Source organism: Salmo salar, chromosome 10 (assembly GCF_965601325.2).
Source record: "Salmo salar chromosome 10, fSalSal1, whole genome shotgun sequence".
Classification (NCBI taxonomy): domain Eukaryota; kingdom Metazoa; phylum Chordata; class Actinopteri; order Salmoniformes; family Salmonidae; genus Salmo; species Salmo salar.
This window is the reverse complement of record NC_138300.1, coordinates 87,162,395-87,189,704: the sequence shown is the minus strand read 5'-3', so window position 1 is coordinate 87,189,704 and position 27,310 is coordinate 87,162,395. Positions and strand designations below refer to the sequence as shown.

The 27,310-nt window shown below is 41.9% G+C and overlaps 1 protein-coding gene across 2 annotated transcripts in view; it reads left to right on the top strand.

Annotated features, from left to right (window-relative positions):
• Positions 1 to 749: 749 nt before the first annotated feature.
• kcng4a (potassium voltage-gated channel, subfamily G, member 4a) overlaps positions 750 to 27,310 on the top strand; it is a 72,139-nt gene continuing 45,578 nt past the window's right edge. Inside the window, exons 1-2 of one of the 2 annotated variants that reach the window (XM_014124264.3) lie at positions 750 to 1,346; positions 5,252 to 6,156. In XM_014124264.3, coding sequence (XP_013979739.3) covers positions 5,407 to 6,156 — 750 coding nt within the window. In that variant the 5' untranslated portion in view covers positions 750 to 1,346; positions 5,252 to 5,406. Of the gene's footprint in view, positions 1,347 to 2,417; positions 2,914 to 5,251; positions 6,157 to 27,310 lie in introns of those variants that run through there. The other variant, XM_082957218.1, reaches the window with a different exon arrangement.

The window sequence follows — 27,310 nt, the reverse complement described above, 5'->3', positions numbered from 1 at the left end:
AACTGTAACTCAGTAAAATCTTTGAAATTGTTGCATTTATATTTTTGTCCTTGGTGAGTGAGGATAATGTGACGTTTGCATGATGCTGTGTACTGTTGATTGGGTGAGCTGATCTCAAGGTGTACTTTACATCACAATGAGTGTCTGGATTGTATTTTTTACTTTTATGTGTATGATAGCAACATGATGAGGTGTGTGTGTGTGTGGTTGGCTAGATGACTGTAGCACATGTACGTAGGCTAAGCTATCCATAATATAGGTTTCTGTGAATAAATAATTGTTAGCCTATTCACTTCTTGCTGTTGGTGATGATCATGCAATGTTTCCTGGATCTGCCTGCCAGGTACAGTAGGTGATGGTTTTCATGTTCTTTCTGTTCTGTTAGGGAGCAGTGCTGATGTTGATACACTGACAGGTGACTAAACTAACTGTATAACCCATGTTGACTGTAATAAAGACAAGTCCTAAAACATAGGTGGTAAGACATGATGAAACCCTTTACCAGAATTCACCACATTGACCATTCCTTTAGATTGATTTGATGATCATAGGCTACCTCATACTCCTGCTAAATATGTTATATTTTATATGAGTTTACCTATATCTATAGGTCTATATCAGATTAATGCCTAGTATTATCAGACTAAGGACCTTATTTCCCACTGCGACCATAATCCACCGCTGCATAAAAACATTATTGGGATCGAAATGATCCGCGCTCCCCAGTGGGAGGTTTGAAGAGTATCAAAGCAGCAGAACCGCTTGCTGGCTACGGGATGGAAAAGGTTAGCTTGGCGCCGGAGTTTGTCAGTCGATTTAACCCTTTTGCCCGTAGAACAAGACTAGCATAGGCAGTGCTGCACTGAAAACCAAACACTACATCAGGATAGCCTACATTTGTTTTTTTGCTGGGGCTGTATGATACGAGAGGGTCCATCGAATCTATCGCATGGTATTATCGTAGCAATTAGCAGTAAAGGGAAAGGCAAAATGTGGTACTCAAAGTTAGGCTTTGTGAGGTGACTTAACTGGTAAGGGAAAGGCACTTAGTCTACTCACGACACTGACCTACTCTTCGCAAACTTGGGGTAAGCTATACCCTACCCGTGCTCATCTGTGGAGCGCGCGCATCGCAACGCCTCTGCAGTACGGATCTTGTAACGGGACACTCCGCTTGTCTCATTTTCTCTCTTCGTATTTTGAAGACTTTTTATCGCGTTTACAGGTTGGGACACTGTGGATCCCGTGGATACAACATGTAGCATCTGGTATTTTTCGGTGAGAGTGACTGATGTTGAATGATCAAACGGACTGAGAACTAGAGAGCTGTTCTCTTCACTAATATGGTACGTGACAAGTTTATTTAGTCTTCATTCTTATTATTCAACGTTCACTGTCAAATAATGTAGGCCTATTTGTCATAGTCATTGCGCTTATTGGAGTGTAATGTCAACTACAAATCTGATCATATCTTGGAAATAATAAAATGATTGTGATAGAATAGCAAGTAGCTTAGATGTTATATAAAGTACAATCACCTTTACACTCCTCGTTTGATAAATTGGAATAACCAAAACAGCTGTTTGATCTGTTTAAAAATAATTACCCAATAGTCTATATGATATATAGTGAGAGCAGCCTCCGCTGTTTAAAATGATGTAGCCTACAGTATTGTACAGTGACAGCCAATGCTTTAGTGGGACGTTCAAGACAAGACAAGGCTTTCAACACATACCGATAAGCTTTATAATAAAACATTAAAATACGATTAGGCTATGGGTTCCATTACATAGGCTACTTGTTATAATAGTCTGTAATAGCCTTTTATTGTCGCCATGTAGCTTTGTAACTTGACGTAGAAATTCCTTTACTTTTTAAAGAAGAATTCTATGCAGAATCACCCGTGTGTGTGTGTGTGTGTGTGTGTGTGTGTGTGTGTGTGTGTGTGTGTGTGTGTGTGTGGGTGTGTGTGTGTGGTGTGTGTGTCACTGGTGTATCGGACACCTCCGCAGCCCGGAGTTCTGGGGGCCCATGCGCCTGTCATCGTTGTACCTTTTTTTTTTACATAGGCTATATATAAATCATTTTCATAATAACCCTCCAAAAACGAATTCATAAACCTTTTTATTTTCCATATGTAGGCTACTAGGAAAATAAGTGTTTGTTTCTTGGGCTTCAGGAATGTGACTGAAAAGGTGCCTTAGGCCTTTAAAAATAAACAATTCAACAGTTTGAAAGAATAAGGGGATATCGGTGAATAAATGCCGTGGTCAAGGCTATGACGGCGCCAAGTGCAATGAGCGGAGTTTACTCAAGTGGTCAAAGCACATATCAGACTGATAGCCTAATCCTTTTTTAGGTAGGCCTAGTTCTTCATGAGTTTTAGTTTATAAAACGATCAGTTCGCAGAAGCGACAGTTACAGGGATGTAAAAACAGCTTGATTGCCATAGCAACATCAGGTAAACTGGGTTGTGCTTCAAATACAGCGTCTCCTTCTCCTTAATTGCCGGCCTCAACACGTTACAGAAAGAGATTAAATGTATAGGAAGCTCTGGGGACAGGTCGTCTGGATTCTGGACAGCCATTAACTTGGCAGATGCAAACAGATTATATTTAGCGGACAATAGTTCTTGAGGGCTTGAACAAAAAAAGCGGTTTGTGATTTCGTGCATAGGCTACTGGTGAATCGGCGTTTGAGTTGTGTGGTTGCAGTATCAACAGTCTATGCTATATCTTAGGATGCATCATGCAAGACTACCTTTACATTGTGCGCAGCGCAATGGACACATCATGCACAATGTCTCAGGAAAGACTGTCTGGGTCGACAACACTCAGTTTAGAAAACAGTCAGGCCCCTACAGGCCATGGTGAAAACATTTGCACACAAACAAGGAGGACTTCAGAAGACCAGGTAGAGTATCTCAAGTTGGATTTAATTTGATTTAATTTACCTTGAATATTGCAGGCCATTTGCTATTAGCCACACAAAACAATAGTTCAACAGTAGTGGCTGAATTTATCTTCAAGCGACTACTTTTTTCCTAATTTTTTGGTTATTTGATATTTACAAATTTACATATCAAATTAGCATGCAGTTGCATCGAATATTTATTTTACAATCTGCAATGTTTGAATTTCCAACTTTAATTAGCCTACTGAACAAGTAATTACATTGTTGCCACCAGCCCACAGTCTAAAAATTGCAGCATTGCGAGACAGTTTCGTGAAATGTTAGCTTAACATTAGAAAATGTTGACCAAATAGGCCTACCAATAAACATGTATCCATTAGCTAAAGCAAGTCTACACGTGCACTGGCAACACAGAAAGCCTATCATCCATTCAACTTCAGCACCATGGACAGCGATTGGTGGTCTATACGGGGCCTAACTTCGACCTTGCAGGAGTCCAGAGAAACTGCGTTATGCCAGTGGTGTGTGTGTGTGTGTGTGTGTCTCAGGCTACATGGTTCTTAGGCTATTTCATGAAATGGCACGCAATGGGTTTGTAATGGACCTATAGCAGATGGAAACTTCATTGCGCTGATCTCCTGTGTCTTGTCACTAGTGAGCGCAGCGGAGGGAATGTTCCTGATAATGCCACTGCGCCACTAAAACACTTATTTCAATTAACTTTCCACTCGGCAAAGCAACCAACCATCAGACGGGAATACTGTATTACCAGTTATTCTATTAATAAATAGTGTATAATTCTCTCCCACCCCGATGGAAATGAAACACCTTGACAGGAGTGATTTATTGAATCCCCTATGCAGAACTAGAGGAGTTACATTATGTAGCCCACCGCTGATTTAAACTGTAATTATCCAACAACTATTATCCACCTCCCTAATGTTCTCCAAGGTATATGCTAATAGCCATACCCCACATGCTAAATTGATGGTGACATTTTATATCACAATTAAAATGTGCAGTAGTAGAGGTGTGGAAAGCACTCCACTGTGCAACACATCTAAGTAGTAGTCAGATCAGTTGTAGTCAGTCATAAACATCTTGAGAAAAGAGTAGCCCTGTTAGATATCTGTCACTATACCATATGGCATAAACATGACCACAGTGAGCCACACATTTCAAGCTTAATCCTCAGCTTTACTCATCCTCACAGGTAGAGATTCACACCCATTCATTATGACAGATGATGTGTCTGGGCTAGTTTGTCTGGGAAGAGTGGAGGTGTACTCTGAAGGGTGATGTCTGATGAGGATAGTCAGTGACTCTACTGACCATACTGCTGTACTGTACTACAGGAAACGGAGGGCAGAGCACACCGCCATCCACATCGTCAGTGCTATAGTGGAGCGCGTCAATAGCTTCAAGTTCCTCGATGTCCACATCACTAAGGAATGGTCCACACACCAACATCGTAGTGAAGAAGGCACAACAACGCCTCTTCACCCTCAGGAGGCTGAAAAGATTTATCATGGGCCCTCAGATCCTCAAACAGTTCTACAGCTGCACCATTGAGAGCATCTTGACTGGCTGCATCATCTTGACATCCTACCGCAAGGCGCTACAGAGGGTAGTGGGGATGGCCCAATAAATCCCGGGTGCCAAGCTCCCTGCCATCCAGGACTTTTATACCAGGCGGTGTCAGGGGAAGGCCCTAAAAATTGTCACCCAAATCACAGACTGTTCTTTCTGCTCCCGCATGGCAAGTGGTACTGATGTACCAAGTCTAGAACCAACAGGACCCTGAGCTTCTACCCCCAAGACTACTAAATAGCTAACCGGACCAGCTGCATTGACCCTCTTTGCACTAACTCTTTTGACTCAACACATACGCTGCTGCAACGCTGCTGCAACTGTTTATTATTTATCATTATCTAGCATAGTCACTTTACCCCTACCTATATGAACATATCTACCTCAATTACCTTGTACCCCTGCACCTCGACTCGGTTCTGGTACCCCGTGTATATACAGCCAAGTTATCATTACTCATTGTGTATTTATTCCTTGTGTTATTCTTTAAAAAAATATTTTCTGCATTGTGTTGGGAAGGGCCGTAAGTAAGCATTTCACTGTTAGTCTACACCTATTGTTTACGAAGCATGTGACAAATACAATTGTATTTTATTTGACAGTGTAGTACAGAGCTCTGATCCATTACGGAGTCACTGATGTGTCTGTCAGTCTCTGGTCTAGGGGTGTACTGTAGACGAGGAGGAGCCTCTACACCACTGCAGTCTATCTGAGATTTAATGTCCTTCTTCTCTTCTCTCTCTCTCAGTGTCTGCATGACGCCACCAGCCTGGGACCCACTTGATCCTTCTGCAAAGCCTGAAGGGACTCACCTGATCCCCAGCCCCGGGATGCCCAACACCAAGACCAGCCACTGAGCCCCCAGTGTGACCAGCCCAGCCGGCCACCCACCCCGATGCCGCCATGCCTATCATCAGCAATGCAAACCACGACTTCAGCAACCTCTCGGCCAGCGATGATAGCAGCCTCGATGCCATCTTCACCCAGATCCCCGAGACGGAGACAGTCAAGGGTGTCTACTACCAGAGGGCCCAGTTCATCAGACGACCAGAGGACCTACTGTCAGTGGACCATGGTCTACTAGCGGTCATCAATGTGGGAGGCAACCGCTACACTTTTCCCTGGAGCACGCTGGAGCAGTTTCCCTTGACCCGGCTGGGACGGCTCTGTGGCCTCAGCAGCCCAGAGGAGATTGCCGGCGTTTGTGACGACTACGACGAGACACGGCGAGAGTTCTTCTTTGACCGCAGCCCCTCGGCCTTCCGCGTCATCCTCAACTTCCTGGCGGCGGGGAAGCTGCGCATGCTGAGGGAGATGTGTGTGCTATCGCTACATGATGAGCTGCTCTACTGGGGCGTAGAGATGACCTACATGGAGCGCTGCTGCAAGAGGAAGATGTACACGCGCATCGAGGAGATGAAGGAACACGAGCGGCAGGAGGAAGAACAAAGGCAGAGGCACGCCATGCTGCGCCCCCCAGTTGAGGAGACACGCTATCGCAAGTTCATGAACCAGCTGAGGGATATGGTGGAGAATCCCCAGTCTGGCCTGCCAGGAAAGATCTTTGCCTGCCTGTCGGTGGTGATGGTAGCAGTGACCGTCATCAGCCTGTGTATCAGCACCATGCCGGACCTCAGGGAGGAGGAAGACAGGGTGAGTGAGGCCAATCCCCCGCAACCCCCAAAACATTAACAATGGCCGCCATAGTGCCATTAAGGCTGTAGCTTTAGAAATATCCACCAAGGTAACTTACATTTGTCACCCTCACTGGAGTGTGTCTCGTTTATTTGTGTGTATGTGTGTGTGTGTGTGTGTGTGTGTGTGTGTGTGTGTGTGTGTGTGTATATGTGTGTGTGTGTGTGTGTGTGTGTGTGTGTGTGTGTGTGTGTGTGTGTGTGTGTGTGTGTGTGTGTGTGTGTGTTTGTGTTTGTGTTTGTTTGGGGCCTCCTCGACAGGTTAGTTTTCCTTGGACTCAGATTGATAATGACTAGTGATTAAGGACATTGCTTAAAGCCACAGTGATTCATCCTCACATCAGATTTATTCTGAAAGACAGAGAGTGTCCATAAACAACAATGATCAATATGCTGGCCATAGCACAAACAGGGCGTGAACAAGCTCCGAAATTACTTCTCACTTTATTACCCTGCACCCAATGTCAGGTGTGTGTGTGTGCGTACGTGCGCGCGTGTGTGTATGCATGCGTGTGTGTGTGTGCAGTATGTGTATAGTTTTTGTCGTGTTTGTGTGTGTTTCAACTGATTAATATTCTTCTCAGTTGGCTGCATACAGTATAATGCAACTAAATTGGTCTTTCAGTCACTGACCATCAAAAGTTGCATGCAGGACACGCTTTCCCTCACGCACACACATTGACACACACTCTCCCTCGCGCGCGCGCGCGCGCGCACACACACACACACACACACACACACACACACACACACACACACACACACACACACACACTCACACACACACACACACACACACACACACACCACACACACACACACACACACACACACACACACACACACACAGATATGTTCTGGGTTGCCTCTGAGAATTACATTGACGTATACACTGACACGGTGACTGAGTTCATCAGGAAGTGTATAGGGGATGTTGGCAGGGAGTCCAGACAATCATGGATTACAAGTGGAAAACCAGCCACGTCGCGGACACCGACGTCTTACACCCGGAAAGGCTAAACACCTACTTCGCCTGCTATTGAGGATAACACAGTGCCAACGACGCGGGCCGCTCCCGAGGACTGTGGGCTCTTGTTCTCTGTGGCCGACTTGAGTAAGACGTTTAAGCGTGTTAACCCTTGCAAGGCTGCTGGCCCAGACAGCATCCCTAGCCGCGTCCTCAGAGCATGTGCAAACCATCTGTCTGGAGTGTTTACGGACATTATAAATCTCTCCCTATCCCAGTGTACTTGCTTCAAGATGTCCACTATTGTTCCTGTCACTAAGAAAGCGAAGGTAACTGAACTAAATGACCATCGCCTTGAGAGACTAGTTAAAGATCAAATCACCTTGTCATGACTTTACTTTCATTAATCTGATGACTGTTATTTATCGTATCAACTAACTATGTTTAATTGTTACCTGATTAAATTAATCATGTAACAATTAACTCATTAGGAATTTGGGGCACCACGAGCGGTTCTTTAAAGAGTTACCATCTCCCGAATTAAACTCTAAAGGTCTTTACCTATCACATCCATCAAACAGTCAAGGTATTAAATCATAACCTCATATCATTCTGAACAGTCGTAATCTTCTAGGATCTGCAAAATCCCCAGACTTACTCATGATTCAGTACTACACAAATTGGTTTCATTATTTATTTACTAGCTAACTAAATAATAACACAGAATAAACATACACACATAATACTTGAGAAATAGGTCCCTAATGGACTGACAACATATGGCGGCTTGTTACACAGAAAATAAAGAGGGGGGAAAGAGAGAGAAAAAAAGACACTTATCGTTGATACATTTTACAACTATTCCCACAGTAATCATATACTTTGCACACAAACCGTCGCCCGTTTTAAGTAAGAAATCATGAATGTAATTTAACGTTAAGTGTAAATGCCTTTGTTCGCCGTTTATCTCTGTCGGAACCAGCCCTCCTTGGGAAGGTTGTTGGCCTTTCAGCGGCAAGCTTCTATGGCTCCGAATGTCCGAAAGGGGTCTCCCCTTTTCTACTGTTGTTCACTCTGGAAGATAGCTAGCCAGCCGTGTCAACGGTTCCCATCGGTGATGAGCGTAGTAAGATACTGTGATTTAAGAAGACTAATACAGTAGGATGATTTGAAGAGTAGTAGGGATGGTCCAACTTAGATTCGCTTTTCTAGATATTTGACTTAGAACAGCTGATCAGCCGTACCAGTGATTGTCTGGTCTAATGTTAATCTCTGTTGGCAATCCTTTTATGCACTCTGGCCAAAGGGGACGTCTCCGTCAGTCTGACACGCTCTCTCAGTTTTTAAGGGATAGATTCTCTTATGGCTCCTAAAATCACATTCCTATCTTAACAAAAAGACTTTCTACATTTTTCATATTTCATGTACAGTATTTCCTTTATAACCTTTTTAAAGACATCACAAAATAAAAACCAATATGACATTCTTTTTCTTTAGATCCCCTCTGAACATTCCACACATTCTTATGTTAGAAATATTGTTCCAGTATTCACTTTTTGAACGTGTTAGAGTTTCAGCGGGAACAGCCTGTTAACAAAGCCATTCCTTTGGATCATACTGGAGGGGAAAGAGAGGGCCTGGCTACTGTCATCCACCGCCAAGCTGATCTGACCCATCCTGATTCTCACAGGACAGTCATTACAGTCCTCCTCTGATGGGTTCAATCTTGGAAGGATTCTGCAAGTTGCAACCTACCATAAAAATGACCACAGGATGTCCTGGTTTGTGGATCATCGTAGCAGTCCCACTCTGGTGGTTTACCCTGGTAGGATTTCTGCAAGTTGCAGACCCCCACAAGAATGGCCACGGGATGTCAAGGTTGTGGATCGTTGTTCCGGACCCGTCGTCCGGTTGTCCAGGCTGGTGGATCTAGGCAGTAACTTAGACAGACGTTAATAACGCACAACATTAACATTGGGGCGGCATTGGAGATGCAGGTAGCCTAGTGGTTAGAGCATTGGGCCAGTAACCAAAAGGTTGTTAGATCGAATCCCTGAGCTGACATGGTAAAAGTCTGTCATTCTGCCCCTGAACAAGGCAGTTACCCACTGTTCCTAGGCCATCATTGTAAAAAAGAATTTGTTCTTAACTGACTTGCCTAGTTAAATAAAAGTTAACCTCTCTGGGGTATTGGGACGCTAGCCACTCTGGGGTATGTGGGACGCTAGCACTATTCAACACCCAGTGAAATAGCAGGGCGGCAAATTCAAAACAACAAATCTCATAATCAAAATTTCTCAAACATACAACTATTATATCCCATTTTAAAGATACACTTCTCATTAATCCAACCACATTGTCCGATTTCAAAAAGGCTTTACGGCGAAAGCATAACTTTAGAATATGTTAGGACAGCGCCTAGACAAGAAAAACCACACAGCCATTTTCCAAGCAAGGAGAGGCGTCACAAAAACCAGAAATACAGCTAAAATGATTCACTAACCTTTGATGATCTTCATCAGATGGCACTCATAGGACTTCATGTTACACAATACATGTATGTTTTGCTCGATAAAGTTCTTATTTATATCCAGAAACCCCATTTTACATTGGAGTGTAATGTTCAGAAATGTTTTGCCTCCCAAAACTTCCGGTGAATGAGCACATCAATTTACAGAAATACTCATCATAAACGTTGATGAAATATTAAACTGTTATTCAAAGAATTATAGATACACTTCTCCTTAATGCAACCGCTGTGTCAGATTTCAAAAAAGCTTTACGGCGAAAGCAAATTTTGCAATAATCTGAGTACAGCGCTCAGATATCAAAACAAGCCATACAGATAACCGCCATTTTGGAGTCAACAGAAATGACAGAAATGACATTATAAATATTCACTTACCTTTGATCTTCATCGGAATGCACTCCCAGGAATCCCAGTTCCAGAATAAATGTTTGTTTTGTTTGATAAAGTTCATCTTTATGTCCAAATACCTCGATTTTGTTCGCGCGTTCAGTCGAGTAATCCAAAACCACTATGCTCGCGCAGTGAGTTCAGACAAAAAGAAACATGTCAAACGATGTATAGAATCAATCTTTAGGATGTTTTTAGCATAAATCTTCCATAATATTCCAACCGTACGATTCCCTTGTCTTCAGAAATGAAAAGGAACACAGCTAACTCTCATGTGAGCGCGCGAGATTGAGCTCATGTCATTTTCTCAGTCATCTGATTCCAATGGCTCTTATTCTCTCCCCATTCACAGTAGAAGCATGAAACAATGTTCTAAAGACTGTTGACATCTAGTGGAAGCCTTAGGAAGTGCAAAATGACCCCATTGACACTGTATACTGGATAGGGAATCACTTGAAAAACTACAACCTCAGATTTCCACACTTCCTGGTTGGATTTTTTCTCTGGTTTTTGCCTGCCATATGAGTTCTGTTATACTCACAGACATCATTCAAACAGTTTTAGAAACGTCAGAGTGTTTTCTATCTAAATCTACTAATAATATGCATATCCTACCTTCTGGGCCTGCCCCTTACCCCGATGAAGTTAAATAAAGGTTAAATGAAAACTAAAAAAATACAAATTAATTTACAAAATACATCATTACATTTCTTCCCCAAATAAGTGGCGTCGTGGCACTAACTGGCGGTTGTATGGGGAACTTGTTTGTGGCTCTGTCACTTCCTAAGTAAAAACAAACTCACACCTTGATCATCTAATTGGACAATATTCTATGTACAGTACCAGTCAGAAGTTTGGACAAACCTACTCATTCAAGGGTTTTTCTTTATTTTTTACTATGTTCTTCATTGTAGAATAATATTGAAGACATCAAAACTACGAAATTACACATATGGAATCATGTAGTAACCAAAAAAAGTATATATATTTTATATTTGAGATTCTTCAAAGTAGCCACACTTTGCCTTGATGACAGCTTTGCACACTCTTGGCATTCTCTCAACCAGCTTCATGAGGAATTACAGTCTTGAAGGAGTTCCCAAATAATGCTTAGCACTTGTTGGCTGCTTTTCCATCACTTTGCAGTCCAACTCATCCCAAACCATCTCAATTAGGTTGAGGTCAGGTGATTGTGGATGCCAGGTCATCTGATGCAGCACTCCATCACTCTCCATATTGGTCAAATAGCCCTTACACAGCCTGGAGGTGTATTGGGTCATTGTCCTGTTGAAAAACAAATGATAGTCCCACTAAACGCAAACCAGATGGTATGGTGTATCGCTGCAGAATGCTGTGGTAGCATGCTGGTTAAGTGTGACTTGAATTCTAAATAAATCACAGACAGTATCACCAGCAAAGCACCCCCCACACCATCACACCTCCTCCTCCATGCTTCACGGTGGGAACCACACATGCGGAGATCCTCTGTTCACCTACTCTGCGTCTCACAAAGACACGGCGGTTGGAACCAAAAATCGCACATTTGGACTCGTCAGACCAAAGGATAGATTTCCACCGGTCTAATGTCCATTGCTCGTGTTTCTTGGCCCAAGCAAGTCTCTTCTTCTTATTGGTGTCCTTTAGCAGTAGTTTCTTTGCAGAAATTCAGCCATGAAGTCCTGATTCATGCAGTCTACTCTGAACAGTTGATGTTGAGATGTGTCTATTACTTGAACTCTTTGAAGCATTTATTTGGGCTGCAATTTCTGAGTCTGGTAAGTCTAATAAACTTATCCTCTGCAGCAGAGGTAACTCTGGGTCCTCATGAGAGCCAGTTTCATCACAGCGCTTGATGGTTTCTGTGACTGCACTTGAAGAAACTTTCAAAGTTCTTGAAATGTTCCGTATTGACTGACCTTCATGTCTTAAAGTAATGATGGACTGTCATTTCTTTTTGCTTATTTGAGCTGTTCTTGCCATAATATGGACTTTGCCTTTTACCAAATAGGGCTATCTTCTGTATACCATCCCTACCTTGTCAAAACACAACTGATTGTCTCAAATGCATTAAGGAGTAAAGAAATCCCACAAATTAACTTTTAAAAAGGCACACCTGTTAATTGAAATGCATTCCAGGTGACTACCTCATGCAGCTGGTTGAGAGAATGCCAAGAGTGCAAAGTTGTCAAGGCAAAGGGTGCCTACTTTGAAGATTCTCATATATTTTGATTTGTTTAACACTTTTTTGGTTACTACATGAATTCATGTGTTATTTCATAGTTTATGTCTTCACTATTATTGTACAATGTAGAAAATAGCAAAAATAAAGAAAAACCCTTGAATGAGTAGGTGTGTCCAAACTTTTGACTGGATCTGTACATCCACGGTCTTGGCTGAATGACTCTATCGTGTCATTTTGTCTAATGTCATATCTAGGGTGATCCTACTTAGCAGTGTGTTGCTTAGGGCACTATCCTAAGTTGATAACTACATGATAACTCAACAGCTGTAAGGCACTATCTCCGGACAGTCTACAGGGATGACCTATGGACCTCTGGGGAGAAACTGGTGATTAATGTAGCTGTAAAGTCAAAGGGACGTCATGATAAATTCCAACTTTACCAAGGCTGTTGTTTTGCCCTCAAGTGATCCTAGTATAAATCCTCATTAAATATTGTTGTACGTGTGTGTTTATGCTTACACAAGCGCACATGCCAAGGGAAAGAAAACCAGGTATCCTGGTAGGCTGCAACCTGTAATGAACACGAGGGGAGAGAGCTGGTTTCAAGCGCAGGGCGTAGCCGGTGTTTATTGCAAAGGACCACAGGAGGAGGCAGGTAGATGGGTCCAGGGACAGGCAGAAGGTCATACACAGGGGGTCCAAAAGGGCAACAGTACAGGCAGGGAAAAGGCTAGTAACGCAGTCTGGGAGATCAGTCAATAGGTTGATAACAGAAAATCCGATAGGCTAAAGTACAGGCAGGGAATAGGCAAAAAGGCGTCATTAGTGAGGCAGGCAAAAACTATCAAACACGGGAGGAGTAACTCACGGGAAACCCAGCGCTCTGAAAGATGTGTCACAAAACAAACAATACCTCACAGTGATGGGGTGCAAAGAAGTGAACTAAATAGTGTGTGATAATGACATACAAGTGTGTGAACAGGTGATTAGAATTCAGGTGGTTGGGATCTGGAGAGTGAGCTGCGTTAGGGGATCTAGGTGTTTGAGGGTGTGAGTTGGAAGCAGATGTTACAAACCTGTTCAGAATGAGTCTGACTTCATCAGATAATTTCTGTGTCAATGACCGTGTGTCAGTAAGAATCGTTGCCGACCTCAAGCCATATACCAAGGGGACCTGTAGTGGTTTTACTACAAGTCAATGTGTCTTACACCATTGTAGTGGCGATAGGTATGAAGGAGTCTATTTCATAGTTATGTTATCCACTATGGAATTACTCTGTAAGCACTGAACCAGTCGTAGGCGGTGTGATCATGGTTCATGACTTCTAATAACTTTCCTCCTGAATGGAGGGTTCTATTTATTAGCGGCATGTGTGTTAACCTTTTCACATATGAGTTCCAAATATCTCTAATGGTCGTCCCAGCGTGAGTTATTTTATGCATGTGATGTCAGAATGCACTCACTGTTCCAAAATGTGATTATTACGCAACAGGACAGTTAACGCGCTGTCTGCTAATTATCTATAGGCTATGTTTCAACTTGTCAATTTCAAATTATTTTCTAACAAGTTGTATTTTCTAACAACAGTTTGAATTGAGGTGTGTTCTGCCTCCTCATTAATTCACATAGAAGTAGTCCATTTCAGCGTTGCGGACATTTTATGTTTGAGGCTTTACTGAGCTGGATAAACTTTTCTCTTCCAGGAGAACCCACAGCACTTCATTCATGTTTGTGCAGATCAAGTATGCATATATTTGCACAGTCTTGCAAGAATTGGAACATTTTCTTGCTGACGCTTGCTTTGCCTTCCTTGTTGTTTTTCTTACACATAATAACTTTGGACATATGTGCGTTCCTATCAAAGTAAGTTCCTTATTTTCTGTATATTGTGTTGTCATTTCTACTGTAGGCACATACAGTATGCATGTATATATGTATGTATGGAGCATAATGTATTTACAGTTTTTCACGTTTTCAATTACTGATGACAAATAATGCATTCCGATTATTGCATATATTGTAATGGACAACTATGATGTGTGTAAAATACTTTTTTGAAGGTTGTACTGATTATAATGAGCTAAGCTATTTGCCAGCTATGTGTGGTGTCATGTTTATTGACATTATACAATGCATTCTGGGTGTCACGTAATCTGTCAGACCAAAGATGTTATAATGAGGTGAAGGAATGGTTCTCTCATCTTTCGGGTAAGCTTCTGGAAGTGAATGAAGGGAAGTGGATGATTGTAGACGACACACCCCCTTCAACATGCATACTGTTATGTCTTTGGCATCATTAAAAGTGAAGACGGTTATTTTATCAAATCAGTTTGGCGTGGACATCATCGTATTTAGTTTTGGGTAAATTGAGTTGTTCCTGTAGCATCCAATTTTGTTCCTGTAGAAGACGATTTCCCGGTTCTCTCCACCTGTCCCTTTATGTCTACCGTTACCTGCTCGTGCTTCAGCTGTGTGCTGCGGTATTGAACCTATGCCAATCTCGGATGGCAAGACATCAGGGCTAAACTGGAGAGAACCTTTACAAGGCTTGCGCCCGATGGTTGATTTTGGAGAGCTTTGTTAGTAATTTCTGCTGTTTTTCCACTAATGGCATAATTAGGGTTGGTATCGCTGCTGAGGTCAGAGATCAATCCATTTATGGGTGGAGGTTCACTAATTAGTGGGCAATTGGGGACTACCCCCCTTGAACATTATTAGAACATTTGAAAGGAAAAAGGTTTTTCCTCATTTTCAAAAGTTTGGTTTTGGAATATGTTGGAAGCTGCAAAGACGATTTTTATCTATTTACAGACATTAATGAACCATCAGTACTGTACCAGTAATGTGGGAGTTGGATGTAAATGAATTTGCAAAAGCAAATTGAATTCATTAATCAATGATAATGATCAATCATACCTGGATAGGCTATCTGGGAATTAAACTTTACTTAACCTGGGAAGTTGGTTAATATTGCAAAGTTTAAAATGTCTAATTTAATTGGAAGAAACTAGAAAGGTATGTTCGACAATTCAATTTATTAAATTGAATGAGAAGATGATATCCAATCAATTGGGATTGTCTAGATTATCATAAACGTAACCAGTAGTTTAAATGTTAGGGTACATTCACCACTAAGTTCACTTCTCCCTAAGGCCAAAGCCATATGGGATTCCCGCTGGAGGCGGGACTTCTATCAGTACTGGGGTTACTGAATGTGCTATGCAAAAGCAAATTTGACTGATAAATCAAATTTGAATGATAAATCAAACCTGTATAGCCATTTGGGACTTAAACTTTAAATTAATCTGAGAGCGTTGCTTCATCTAAGTTAATGTGAAAAGTTTAAATTGTCACATTGTAGAAAACCAATCAATTTGGATATTATTTAAAACATCCACCAGAAAGGTAAATCTGGCAATTTCACTTCTTAGTTAAATTAAATGAGACATCGATATCCAATCAATTGATTGCCTGGATATCCTAAGTACCCACTTGTTGAACGTGATCCACGTTTGGGTGTCACCTAATTCTTTTTTCAAGAAATGTACTGGCGATTCTTCACCACCAGGGGGTCCCTGATCGAAGAAAGCTGAAATCAAACCGAAGTACAAAGGGTGGGACTTATGTCGCGCAAGGCGGAGGAATTTCAACGTGACACAGGAAAATGAAAATGCTGTTTCCCTTTGTTAGCTTAGCATCTCGTGCAAGCTAATCCTACTTTGTACAGAAATCTCACGTCCAAGCACAAAATAGGGTCCCCTTCACCATGTAAAGGGGGTTTACTAGTGACGTCTCACATTAACCCATTCGGCATACTTTGCTAGCATTATGTTGACTGGAGCGACACGGTACAGAAATACAGATACGTCTGTGGCCTACCCACACTGGCTTAGCGCGGTAGGTGGACAGATAATGATTCCCTCTAATTTATAACCTTACTGGCTCTATGCCCTTGCTCTAGTAATTAATATTGACCGACAGAAATCGTACCGTTTGGCCTAATGGACTAAATCTGGAATTTACAACTCAATGCTCTGACGCTATCGACACACGACATACACCGAATTGGTGTATGGATGATTTACTATAAATCATCCATACACCAATTGGCTTAATAATTTATTTACTAAGTAACTAAATAATCACAAAAATGCATAAACAAACAGACAGCAGATATGGTTACAAGGAAATGATAGGGGAGGTTTCCTAGTGGGCTAAGCCGATATGACGGCTTGGTGGACAAAGGGAAGTGGGTGTGGACTTGAGAACATGTGGGAAAGACAAAAGGAATCACTACACAGTTGATAATTATATTAATTTAAATGCTAATCCTCTGCACATGAGTGCCCAGTCATTCGGGAATTATTGCAATCAATATATATTTACGCCCAGTGTGTTGTCATGATTTCTGTTGGAATCCAGTCCATCTGCAGAGAGTCAGTTCATCAGTGTCTCTCTTTCTGCTTCTGCAAAGTCTTTCGTGGTTAGAATGGATACTTCAGAGTACCATTCAGAAATGATCTCATAGAATAGATGTTTCGGCAGTTGTCCGTATTCGCAATCCCAGGTTTACATAATTTCTAGCTGCAAACTAGTAATTAGTATCTAAGATTTGCTCCTTTTCTGTCGGGATCGATAGTCTCAGATTTGAACCATTTCCACCCGTGTAGCCAATGCTCCACGTGGTATGGTTTGGAATTCAACAACCATTACAACCTTAGCTGACACTGAGGTTTTTGTGGTCTGAAGAGGATTTCCTCAGGAGGGTGTTTTATTAGATGGCATCATGAGGGAGGAAAATGATGTGGATATATTGAAGCAACATCTCAAGACATCAGTCAGGAAGTTAAAGCTTGGTCGCAAATGGGTCTTCCAAATGGACAGTGACCCCAAGCATACTTCCAAAGTTGTGGCAAAATGGCTTAAGGACAACAAAGTCAAGGTATTGGAGTGGCCATCACAAAGCCCTGACCTCAAACCTATAGAACATTTGTGGGCAGAACTGAAAGTGTGTGCGAGCAAGGAGGCCTCTACAAACCTGACTTAGTTACACCAGCTCTGTCAGGAGGAATGGGCCAAAATTCACCCAACTTATTGTGGAAAGCTTGTGGAAGGCTACCCAAAACGTTTGACCCAAGTTCAACAATTTAAGGGCAATGCTACCAAATACTAATTGAGTGTATGTAAACTTCTGACCCACTGGGAATGTGATTAAAGAAATGAAAGCTGAAATAAATCATTCTCTCTACTATTATTCTGACATTTCACCTCTCTGGGATCGTTCGGGACGTGAGCATCCCACCTCACCAACAGCCAGTGAAATTGCAGGGCACCAAATTCAAACAGAAATCTCATAATTTTAATTCCTCAAACATACAAGTATTAAACACCATTTTAAAGATAAACTTCTTGTTAATCCAGCCACAGTGTCCGATTTCAAAAAGGCTTTACGGCGAATGCACACCATGCGATTATGTTAGGTCAGCGCCTAGCCACAGAAAACCATACAGCCATTTTCCAAAGAAGGAAAGGTGTCACAAAAGTCAGAAATAGCGTTAAAATTAATCACTAACCTTTGATGATCTTCCCCGGATGGCACTCCCAGGACTCCATGTTAGACAATAAATGTGTGTTTTGTTCGATAAAGTTCATCTTTATGTCCAAAAACCTCATTTGAAATTGGTGCGTTATGTTCAGAAATGCATTGTCTCAAACAAACATCCGGTGAAATTGCAGAGAGCCACATCAAATTACAGAAATACTCATCATAAACATTGATGAAAGATACAAGTGTTATACATAGGATTAAAGATAAACTTCTTGTTAATCCAGCCGCTGTGTCCGATTTCAAAAAGGATTTACGGCGAAAGTACACCATGCGATTATGTTAGGTCAGTGCCTAGCCACAGAAAACCATAAAGCCATTTTCCAACCAAGGAGAGGTGTCACAAAAGTCAGAAATAGCGATAAAATTAATCACTTACTTTTGATGATCTTCATCTGATGGCACTCCCAGGTCTTCATGTTAGACAATACATGTTCGTTCTGTTCGATAAAGTTCATCTTTATGTCCAAATACCTCCTTTTTGTTTGCGCGTTTAGTCCAGTAATCCAAATGCACAAAGCGCGGGCACAAAGTCCAGACGAAAAGTCAAAAAAGTTCAATTAAAGTTAGTAGAAACATGTCAAACCATGTATATAATCAGTCTTTAGGATGTTTTTATCATAAATCTTCAATAATATTCCAACTGGACAATTCCGTTGTCCTTAGAAAGGAAAGAGAACGAGCGTCGCGCTCATGCGTGAGACTAAACTAATGTTTTTCACCTTGACCACTTGTTGAAACAGCTCTTATTCGATCCCCTTTCACAATACAAGCCTGAAACAACTTCTAAAGACTGTTGACATCTACTGGAAGCCTTAGGAAGTGCAATCTGACCCCACAGACACAGGATTTTGGATAGGCAATCACTTAAAAAAACTAATACCTCAGATTTCCCACTTCCTGGTTGGATTTGTCTCAGGTTTTTGCCTGCCAAATGAGTTCTGTTATACTCACATACATTATATTAGCAGTTTTGGAAACTTTAGAGTGTTTTATATTCAAATCTACCAATTATATGCATATCCTAGCTTCTGGGCCTGAGTAGCAGGCAGTTTAGTTTGGGCACGCTTTTCATCCAAAATTCCAAATACTGCCCCCTATCCTAGTGAAGTTAAAATAAAGTGGTGATCCTAACTGACCTAAGACAATTTTTACTAGGATTAAATGTCAGAAATTGTGAAACTGAGTTTAAATGTATTTGGCTAAGGTGTATGTAAACATCCGACTTCAACTGTATATACACACAGTACATTCAGAAAGTATTCAGACCCCTTCCCCTTTTCCACATTTTGATAAGCAACAGCCTTATCCTAAAATGGATTTAATTAAAAAAATAATATTAATCATCAATCTACACACAATACCTCATAATGACAAAGCAAAAACTGTTTTTTAGATTTTTTTTGCAACAGTATAAAACAAAAAAAACTGAAATATCACATTTACATGAGTAATCAGACACTTTACTCAGTACTTTGATGAAGCACTTTTGGCAGCGATCTTCTTGGGTACAAGCTTAGCACACCTGTGTTTGGGGAGATTCTCCCATTCTTCTCTGCAGATCCTCTCAAACTCTGTCAGGTTGGATGGGGAGCATCGCTGTACAGCTATTTTCAGGTCTCTCCAGAGATGTTAGATTGGCTTCAAGTCCAGGCTCTGGCTTGTCCCAAAGCCACTCCTGCCTTGTCTTGGCTTTGTGCTTGTCCTGTTGGAAGGTGAACCTTCGCCCCAGTCTGAGGTCCTGAGCACTCTGGAGCAGGTTTTCATCAAGGATGTCTCTGAACTTTGCTCTGTTCACTTTACCCTCAATCCTGACTAGTCTCGCAGTCCCTGCCGCTGAAAAACATCCCCACAGCATGATTCTGCCACCACCATGTTTCGCTGTAGGGATGGATGGTGTCAGGTTTCCTCCAGACGTGACGCTTTGCATTCAGGCCAAAGAGTTCAATCTTGGTTTAATCAGACCAGAGAATCTTCTTTCTCATGGTCTGAGAGTCCTTTAGGTGCCTTTTGACAAACTCCAAGCGGTCTGTCATGTGCCTTTTACTGAGGAATGGCTTCCATCTGGCCACTCTACCATTAAGGCCTGATTAGTGGAGTGCTGCAGAGATGGTTGTCCTTGTGGAAGGTTCTCCCATCTTCACAGAGGAACTCTGAAGCGCTGTCAGAGTGACCATTGGGTTCTTGGTCACATCCCTGACCAAGACCCTTCCCCTGATTGATCAGTTTGGCCGGGCGGCCAGCTCTAGAAAGAGTCTTGGTGGTTCCAAACTTCTTACATTTAAGAATGATGGAGGCCACTGTGTTCTTAGGGACCTTTAATGCTGCAGAATTCTTTTGGTACCCTTCCCCGGATTTGTGCCTCGACACAATTCCTTTGACCTCATGGCTTGTTTTTTGCCTTTCCAAATCATGCTCAATCAATTGAATTTACCACAAGTGGACTCCAATCAAGTTGTGGAAACATCTCAAGGATGATCAATTGAAACAGAATGCACCTGAGCTTATTTTCAAGTCTCATAGCAAATGATCTGAATAAGGTATTTCTGTTTCTTTATAACATCATGGGGTATTGTGTGCAGATTGCTGAGGAAATTGTTTTATTTAATCCATTTCAGAATCAGGCTGTAACGTAACAAAATGTGGAAAAAGTCAAGGAGTCTGAATACTTTCCGAAGGCACTGTCTATACTCCGGACTCCGACACGGCTCGTGCTAATATTTATATATTTCGTAATACCTTTCTTTTACTTTTAGATTTGTGTGTATTGTTGTGAATTGTTAGATATTACTCCACTGTTGGAGCTAGGAACACAAGCATTTCGCTACACTTGCAATAACATCTGCTAAATATGTGTATGCGACCAATAAAATGGGATTTCATTTTGACACGCCACTCTAATGCCCCAGGAAGATTGCCTGTGGAGGTCTGTTCCCTAGCTTAGCGTGTGCTCCCATCTGTGTCTGCTCATAGCAGCAGGGAATAATAAAGTCAGCCCAGCGAGGCCTCCCCAATGTCAGTCAACAGTGGGAGGTAATGAACTGGGCCCAGCCAGACCTTCCAATGTCAGCTAACACACACACTGCTAATAATGAACTCGCTGCATCGTAACCACAGTGTGTCAGCGGGTGCTGACACACTGTGGTTTCCTCAGACACTGGAGCTCTATGGGCAAAACTATCACATCATCACGGCAGAAGTCACATTCACAATCATATCATAGTATTCTCTGGCAGTGTCCCCAGTATTGGACAGAGAGCGAGAGAGAGAGAAAGAGAGAATGCTCAAGGTGTGTGTGCTTGTGTGCCAGCGGGTGTGACGTACTGTACATGTGAGTGAAGTTGTTTGTTTGTCTATCTTTATGGAAAAAATCTGCAGTCTCATTTACATTTCCAATTGAGGGAAGCTAGAGAAGGTCCAGCAAGATTGGTCTTGCAGGAGCTGCAGGCATGTAATATTTAATTCACACAGTAGGGCTGTTAGTCACTGTCTCTGGCTGGCGTGGTGGCATGGGCCAAACTACCCTATTCACTCAGGCATCTCTACTCTGTGTGTATATGTGTGAGTGTGCTATTGAGGGTTGTGTGTGTGTGTGTGTGTGTGTGTGTGTGTGTGTGTGTGTGTGTGTGTGTGTGTGTGTGTGTGTGTGTGTGTGTGTGTGTGTGTGTATGTGTGTGTGTGTGAGAGAGAACCATACAAAAAATTATTAATCATTTGACCAAATATTTAGGAAACCACATGGAAAATGTGGTAAGCAAGTAATGTCCCAAAAAATAATTTTCACCAAGTCAAATGAATGTATTGTGTTAAGAGTTTTGATAATTCTTTCATCTAAACCAAAGTAGATACTTTAAAGTTTGTTACATCCATCATTTGGGGTCTCTATGAGCTTTAATATGAGTTCCTAAACCTAGCATGAAAGTGCATCCTTGTAGCTGTGTGGGCTAATATAGTCTAAATGTTTGCCTTGGGGTAAGTTGAGCCCAGTGGAGGCTCCTCAGAGGAAGAAGGGGAGGACCATCCACCTCAGTAAATTTCATACAAATACAAAGAGTGAAACATTTAAAAAGTTATCCTTTTTTTAGATAAAACTATACTAAATATATTCACATCACCAAATCATTGATTAAAACACACTGTTTTGCAATGAAGGTCTACAGTAGCCTCAACAGCACTCTGTGTGGCAGCACCATGGACAGCTAGCTTCTGTCCTCCTCTGGGTACATTGACTTCATTACAAAACCTAGGAGGCTCATGGTTCTCACCCCCTTCCATAGACTTACACAATAATTATGACAACGTCCGGAGGACATCCTCCAACCTATCAGGGCTCTTGCAGCATGAAATGACATGTTGTCCACCATATCAAAGAATCAGAGATTGAGTCTAGTACTGAAAACATAAGCTTCAGCTAGCTAGCACTGCAGTGCAAAAAATTTGAGTAGTGTATGTACCTAAGTGTATGTAAACTTCCGACTTTAACTGTAGCTAGCAAATGCAGCTAGCTAGTTTAGCCTACTCAAACACCCAACTCAAACAGAGGGATGCTATGTTAGCTAGCTGACTATGACTATCCCACACTGGAACTCTTCCAAGTCAAGATAAGCTTTTGGTTTATTAGTAAAACAGGGGCCTGCTAGTGTAACTGCTAAACTGCTTACTGACTGTACACTGTACCACATGATTGTAGTGGGTTTACTAATGCATTAGTTCTATTTGCTATGTTGACTATGATGTTACTTTAGCTAATATGGTGACAACGATGTAGGCTGTGTGTAGCGTTCAGCTGTTATGATATGGTTTGGCTTGGAAAGTTTTTTTCACCTTATGTTGTGCATTGAAGTCCACAAGTGAAGGGAAAAGGTGAGAGGAGAAGAGTGCGTAGATGCGAGAAGGAATACAACATAGCTGCTATGAAAGTGAACTGTGCTTACGTGTGATCCGGGGGGTATTCATTCCACCGATTCTGTTGAAAAACCTTTCTTAATTGGAAGGAAACGGAACAAAACGGGGATAGACATACCTGAATTTGGCCAATAGAAACTATCGTTTGTAACTGTTGGTCTAATGATTACACCCTAGATCAGCTAGATTCAGGCAAGAGTGTGCAAGGTGAATGTGTTACTGTCTTTCACCTCAAATTTCTCTCTCGACCTGTGTGCACCTACGTTCATAGGCTAGGTTGTAGCAACCTCATGATGGGTATAAGGACAATTTGAGTATCATGTTGCAGTCTAAAGCTTTCGATGTAACATTGAACTGGGTGAATGGAATATGAATGACAGTCCTCCAATATGCTGTAATAGAAATAAAGCCATATTCATAAAAAAATGATCGTCCTCCCTCATCTTAAAAGGCGCCGACCGCCACTGGTTGAGCCAATGGCCAAGTTGAGCAAATTGAAGTGTTTTCTTCCCAGGCGTAATGCAAGGCATTATCGCTGGGATAAGAGGTAACAACAGGGCCTGACCTATGTTAAAAGTGTTTTAAAAAACAAGTAAAAACAAATTAAAAAGTGTTAAAAGATGCTCAAAATTATTAAAAGACAAAAAAGTGATTGTGTTGAATTGTGTTTGGGAAATAAAGATAGACATGGTTTTAAAAAGGTAGTAGAAATATTTAATTCAGTACAGAAATGTGTAGGTGGCTTAACTTACCTTGTCCCGCGGCTCAACCTATACCATACCAGTGTAAACTGTGCCAAGAGCCACATTTTCTGGACAAGCTATGTTTTCAAAACTAATGTTTACATGAATTCGGATTATTTCCAGGGAAACATAACATCCTCAAATATATGCAGATATGTTTGTTAGAAAAAATACTACATTTCCCTTGAAAGAATGATGCTGAATTTAAAGAATTGCTCAATTTACCCCACTCTCCCCTACAGGAAATGGTTTGGAGGAATACACAGCAGCAGAGCTTCCTTTGAAGGTTTGATTATTGCTGTTAGTAAATCTTTACAGTTTTTCTTAGAAAGTGTCTCTACTGTATTTGTTCTGTATGTTGCAACATATCTTCATTTTGCACTGTCAGTGCCTCACCTAATGTAACCTTTATTTAACTAGGCAAGTCAGTTAAGAACAAATTCTTATTTACAATAAGGGCCTACCCCGGACAACGCTGGGCCAATTGTGCGCCACCCTATGGAACTCCCAATCACGGCCGGATGTGATACAGCCTGGAATCGAACCAGGGACTGTAGTGACACCTCTTGCACTGAGATGCAGTCTCTTATACCGCTGCGCCACTCGGGAGCCCCAAAATTCAATATAGTAAGACTTTGAGGAAAAGGCGGGCAATCCCTGATGTATTTATTAAATGCAAATGCATAGTGTATAAATTCAGGGAGAGTACATTTAGTGTGGTTGTGTAAACCCCCAGTGAGTCCGCAGCAGATAAATAAAAAGTGAAATCCCAACAACACCCACAGGGCCAGAATGCTTTACCATGCTCTGACCCCAACAATTCAAACCTTGATTGAATCCCACTTTGTCAGACAGTGTTGGAATGCTTTGGATTATAATGAAAAGCTTGTATAATTCGATCACACGGACAAAGAATTCTCAGGATGTCCAAGTGAACATTTTATTTCCTATGTCAGACAACTATTGGCCTTTTCTCAAGTTATTTATACTTTTGTGGCCCAGTGTGTGTAGAACACTAAAGTATCTCTCTGATTCATGTCTCCTAACTGCATGGCCTTGTGGCACCAGAAAAGCTCCTGAAATATGCTCCTGTATTTAATTCAGCAACTCAGACGGAGGGAATAATTGAATGGTGGTTTTATGTTCTTATTTGCAGTATATTTGAGTGGGATTATATGTGATGTTTAATAGCATCCCTCCCAGGACATTAATCAGAAGAGGCCAGTGTAAATCAGCCCTGCATCTCTCCCTCTCCGCAGAGCTGTTGAAATTTTAAAAAGACTGTCTCTATTCAGAAATAGCCTTCTATCACCTGTGCACCACAAGCTCTATGGTAGCACTCTGACCTGAGCGAGAAGCAAGCGTCGAAGCACACTTACAGTCAATGAACAAAACATAAACGCAACAATTTCAAACATTTTACTGAGTTACAGTTCATTTTAGGAAAACATTCAATTGAAATAAATGAATTAGGCCCTAATCTATGGTTTTCACATGACTGGGAATACAGATATGCATCTCTTGGTCGCAGATACCTTAGAAAAAAGGTAGGGGCTTGGATCAGAAAACCAGTCAGTACCACCATTTTCCTCATGCAGCGCGACACATCTCCTTCCCATAGAGTTGATCAGGCTGTTGATTGTGGCCTGTGGTATGTTGTCCCACACCTCTTTGCTGTGTGTAGTTGCTGGATATCGGCAGGAACTGGAACACGTCGATCCAGAGCATCCTTAACATGCTCAATGGGTGGTGACATGTCTGGTGAGTATGCAAGCCATGGAATAACTGGGACATTTTCAGCTTTCAGAAATGTTGTACAGCTCCTTATGACATGGGGCTGTGCAATATCATGCTGAAACATGAGGTGATTGAGGGGGATGAATGGCATGACAAAGGGCCTCAGGATCTCATCATGGTATCTCTGTGCATTGAAATTGCTATCGATAAAATGCAATTGTGTTCATTGTCCGTAGCTTATGCCTGCCCATACCATAACCCCACTGCCACCATGTGGCACTCTGTTCCCCACGTTGACATCAGAAAACCGCTCGCCCACACAACGCCATACACGCTGTCTGCCATCTGCCCGGTACCGGTGAAACCGGGATTCAACCGTGAAGAGCACATTTCTCCAGCGTGCCAGTGGCCATCGAAGGTGAGCATTTTCCCACGGAAGTCTGTTACGACGCCGAACTGCAGTCAGGTCAAGACCCTGGTGAGGACAACGAGCACGCAGATGAGCTTCCCTGAGACGGTTTCTGACAGTTTATGCAGAAATTCTTCGGTTGTGAAAACCAACAGGTTCATCAGCTGTCTGGGTGGCTGGTCTCAGACGATCCCGCAGGTGAAGAAGCCGGATGTGGTGGTCCCGGGCTGGCGTGGTTACACGTGGTCTGCGGTTGTGAGGCTGGTTAGATTTACTGTTATGTAGTATACTAATGAACCATTATGTAATCTTCTAAGACAATGATTAAGCTTTAACTGGCGAGAAGTGTTGAAGTACACCCCTGCTCCCGCTGCTCTGAACGAAGCACAACTAGTAGGCTATACTATTTTGCCTCTCACAAAATTTGGTGATGCAGAAACAAGAGACCACGTGTGGCTGTTTTATGAAAATCTGGTAATATATGGCCAAGGAAACATTTCTGGTTGGTCTCAGGGAATGTAAAACAGGAAGGGGTACTTTTAAAACGGGATTGAGTGAAGTAGCAGCAAATCTGTTGAACGAGCATTGAATATGGAGAGCCTCAGAAGTTTGAAGAAATTACCATAGACTATCTTTCGGTCTAATATGGCTATTTACTTACTTTTGTAGCTCTTCGTCAGAAGCACGCTTTTAGTAGTGAGTCCTAACTGTCCTCCAAGTTTAGCTGGAATTTAACCAGAAAGGATTTGAAAATATGATTGTTTGAGGATAGGCTTAAGACATTGGCCTACGATTGTCTTGTGCTGCGCAGAATATCAGATCTCTACAACGATTGGAGAAGTGTTTAACATCACCATCTTTGAAATATATTTTTATAAGCCAACATGATTGCAAGAGACAGGTTTGAATGTCTGACTGAAATACGGGACAAATCAACCTTTTCTTCTAAGTTAGTGGTGTTTGAATTTGTTGATAAAATTCTGGACATGATCGTTTGGTTGTAGGACAAAGGGACACATTTCGGGACTGTCCCCACACAATCCGGGACATGTGCTCACCCTAGCTACAGAGTGCATCTCCGAATGTCGTAACACATTATTCAAACAGGTCTGGACAGGGTTGTTCTTTATGCATGGATGTTTACATACTGTTGTCTTTATATTATTGTAATATTGTATTCAGTGGCAATTTTAGCATGTAAATCTTGTTGGGCCAAAAAAAATCTAAATGCGGGATGCATGCCAGCAAAGCCACTACACAACACAACACTAAACAATACATGAATTGCACTATACCACTGCTACACCTGGCTATCGGCGGAGCCTTGTCTGGCTGCGAAACAGTTCATTCAGCCTCATTTTCTGCCTTTTAAAAAAACATAACTGATATGGCTGACTTGCTTAAACAAATGTGGTATCTACTGACATGTGTGGCTCAGTTGGTAGAGCATGGTGTTTGCAACGCCGGGGTTGTGGGTTTGATTCCCACGGGGGACCAGTACGGAAACAATGTATGAAATGTATGCATTCACTACTGTAAGTCGCTCTGGATGAGAGCGTCTGCTAAATGACTAAAATGTAAATGTAATTGAGATCCACAAACTATGGCATAAGGGGACGACAAGCGGATAAGAGGCAATCCGCAATT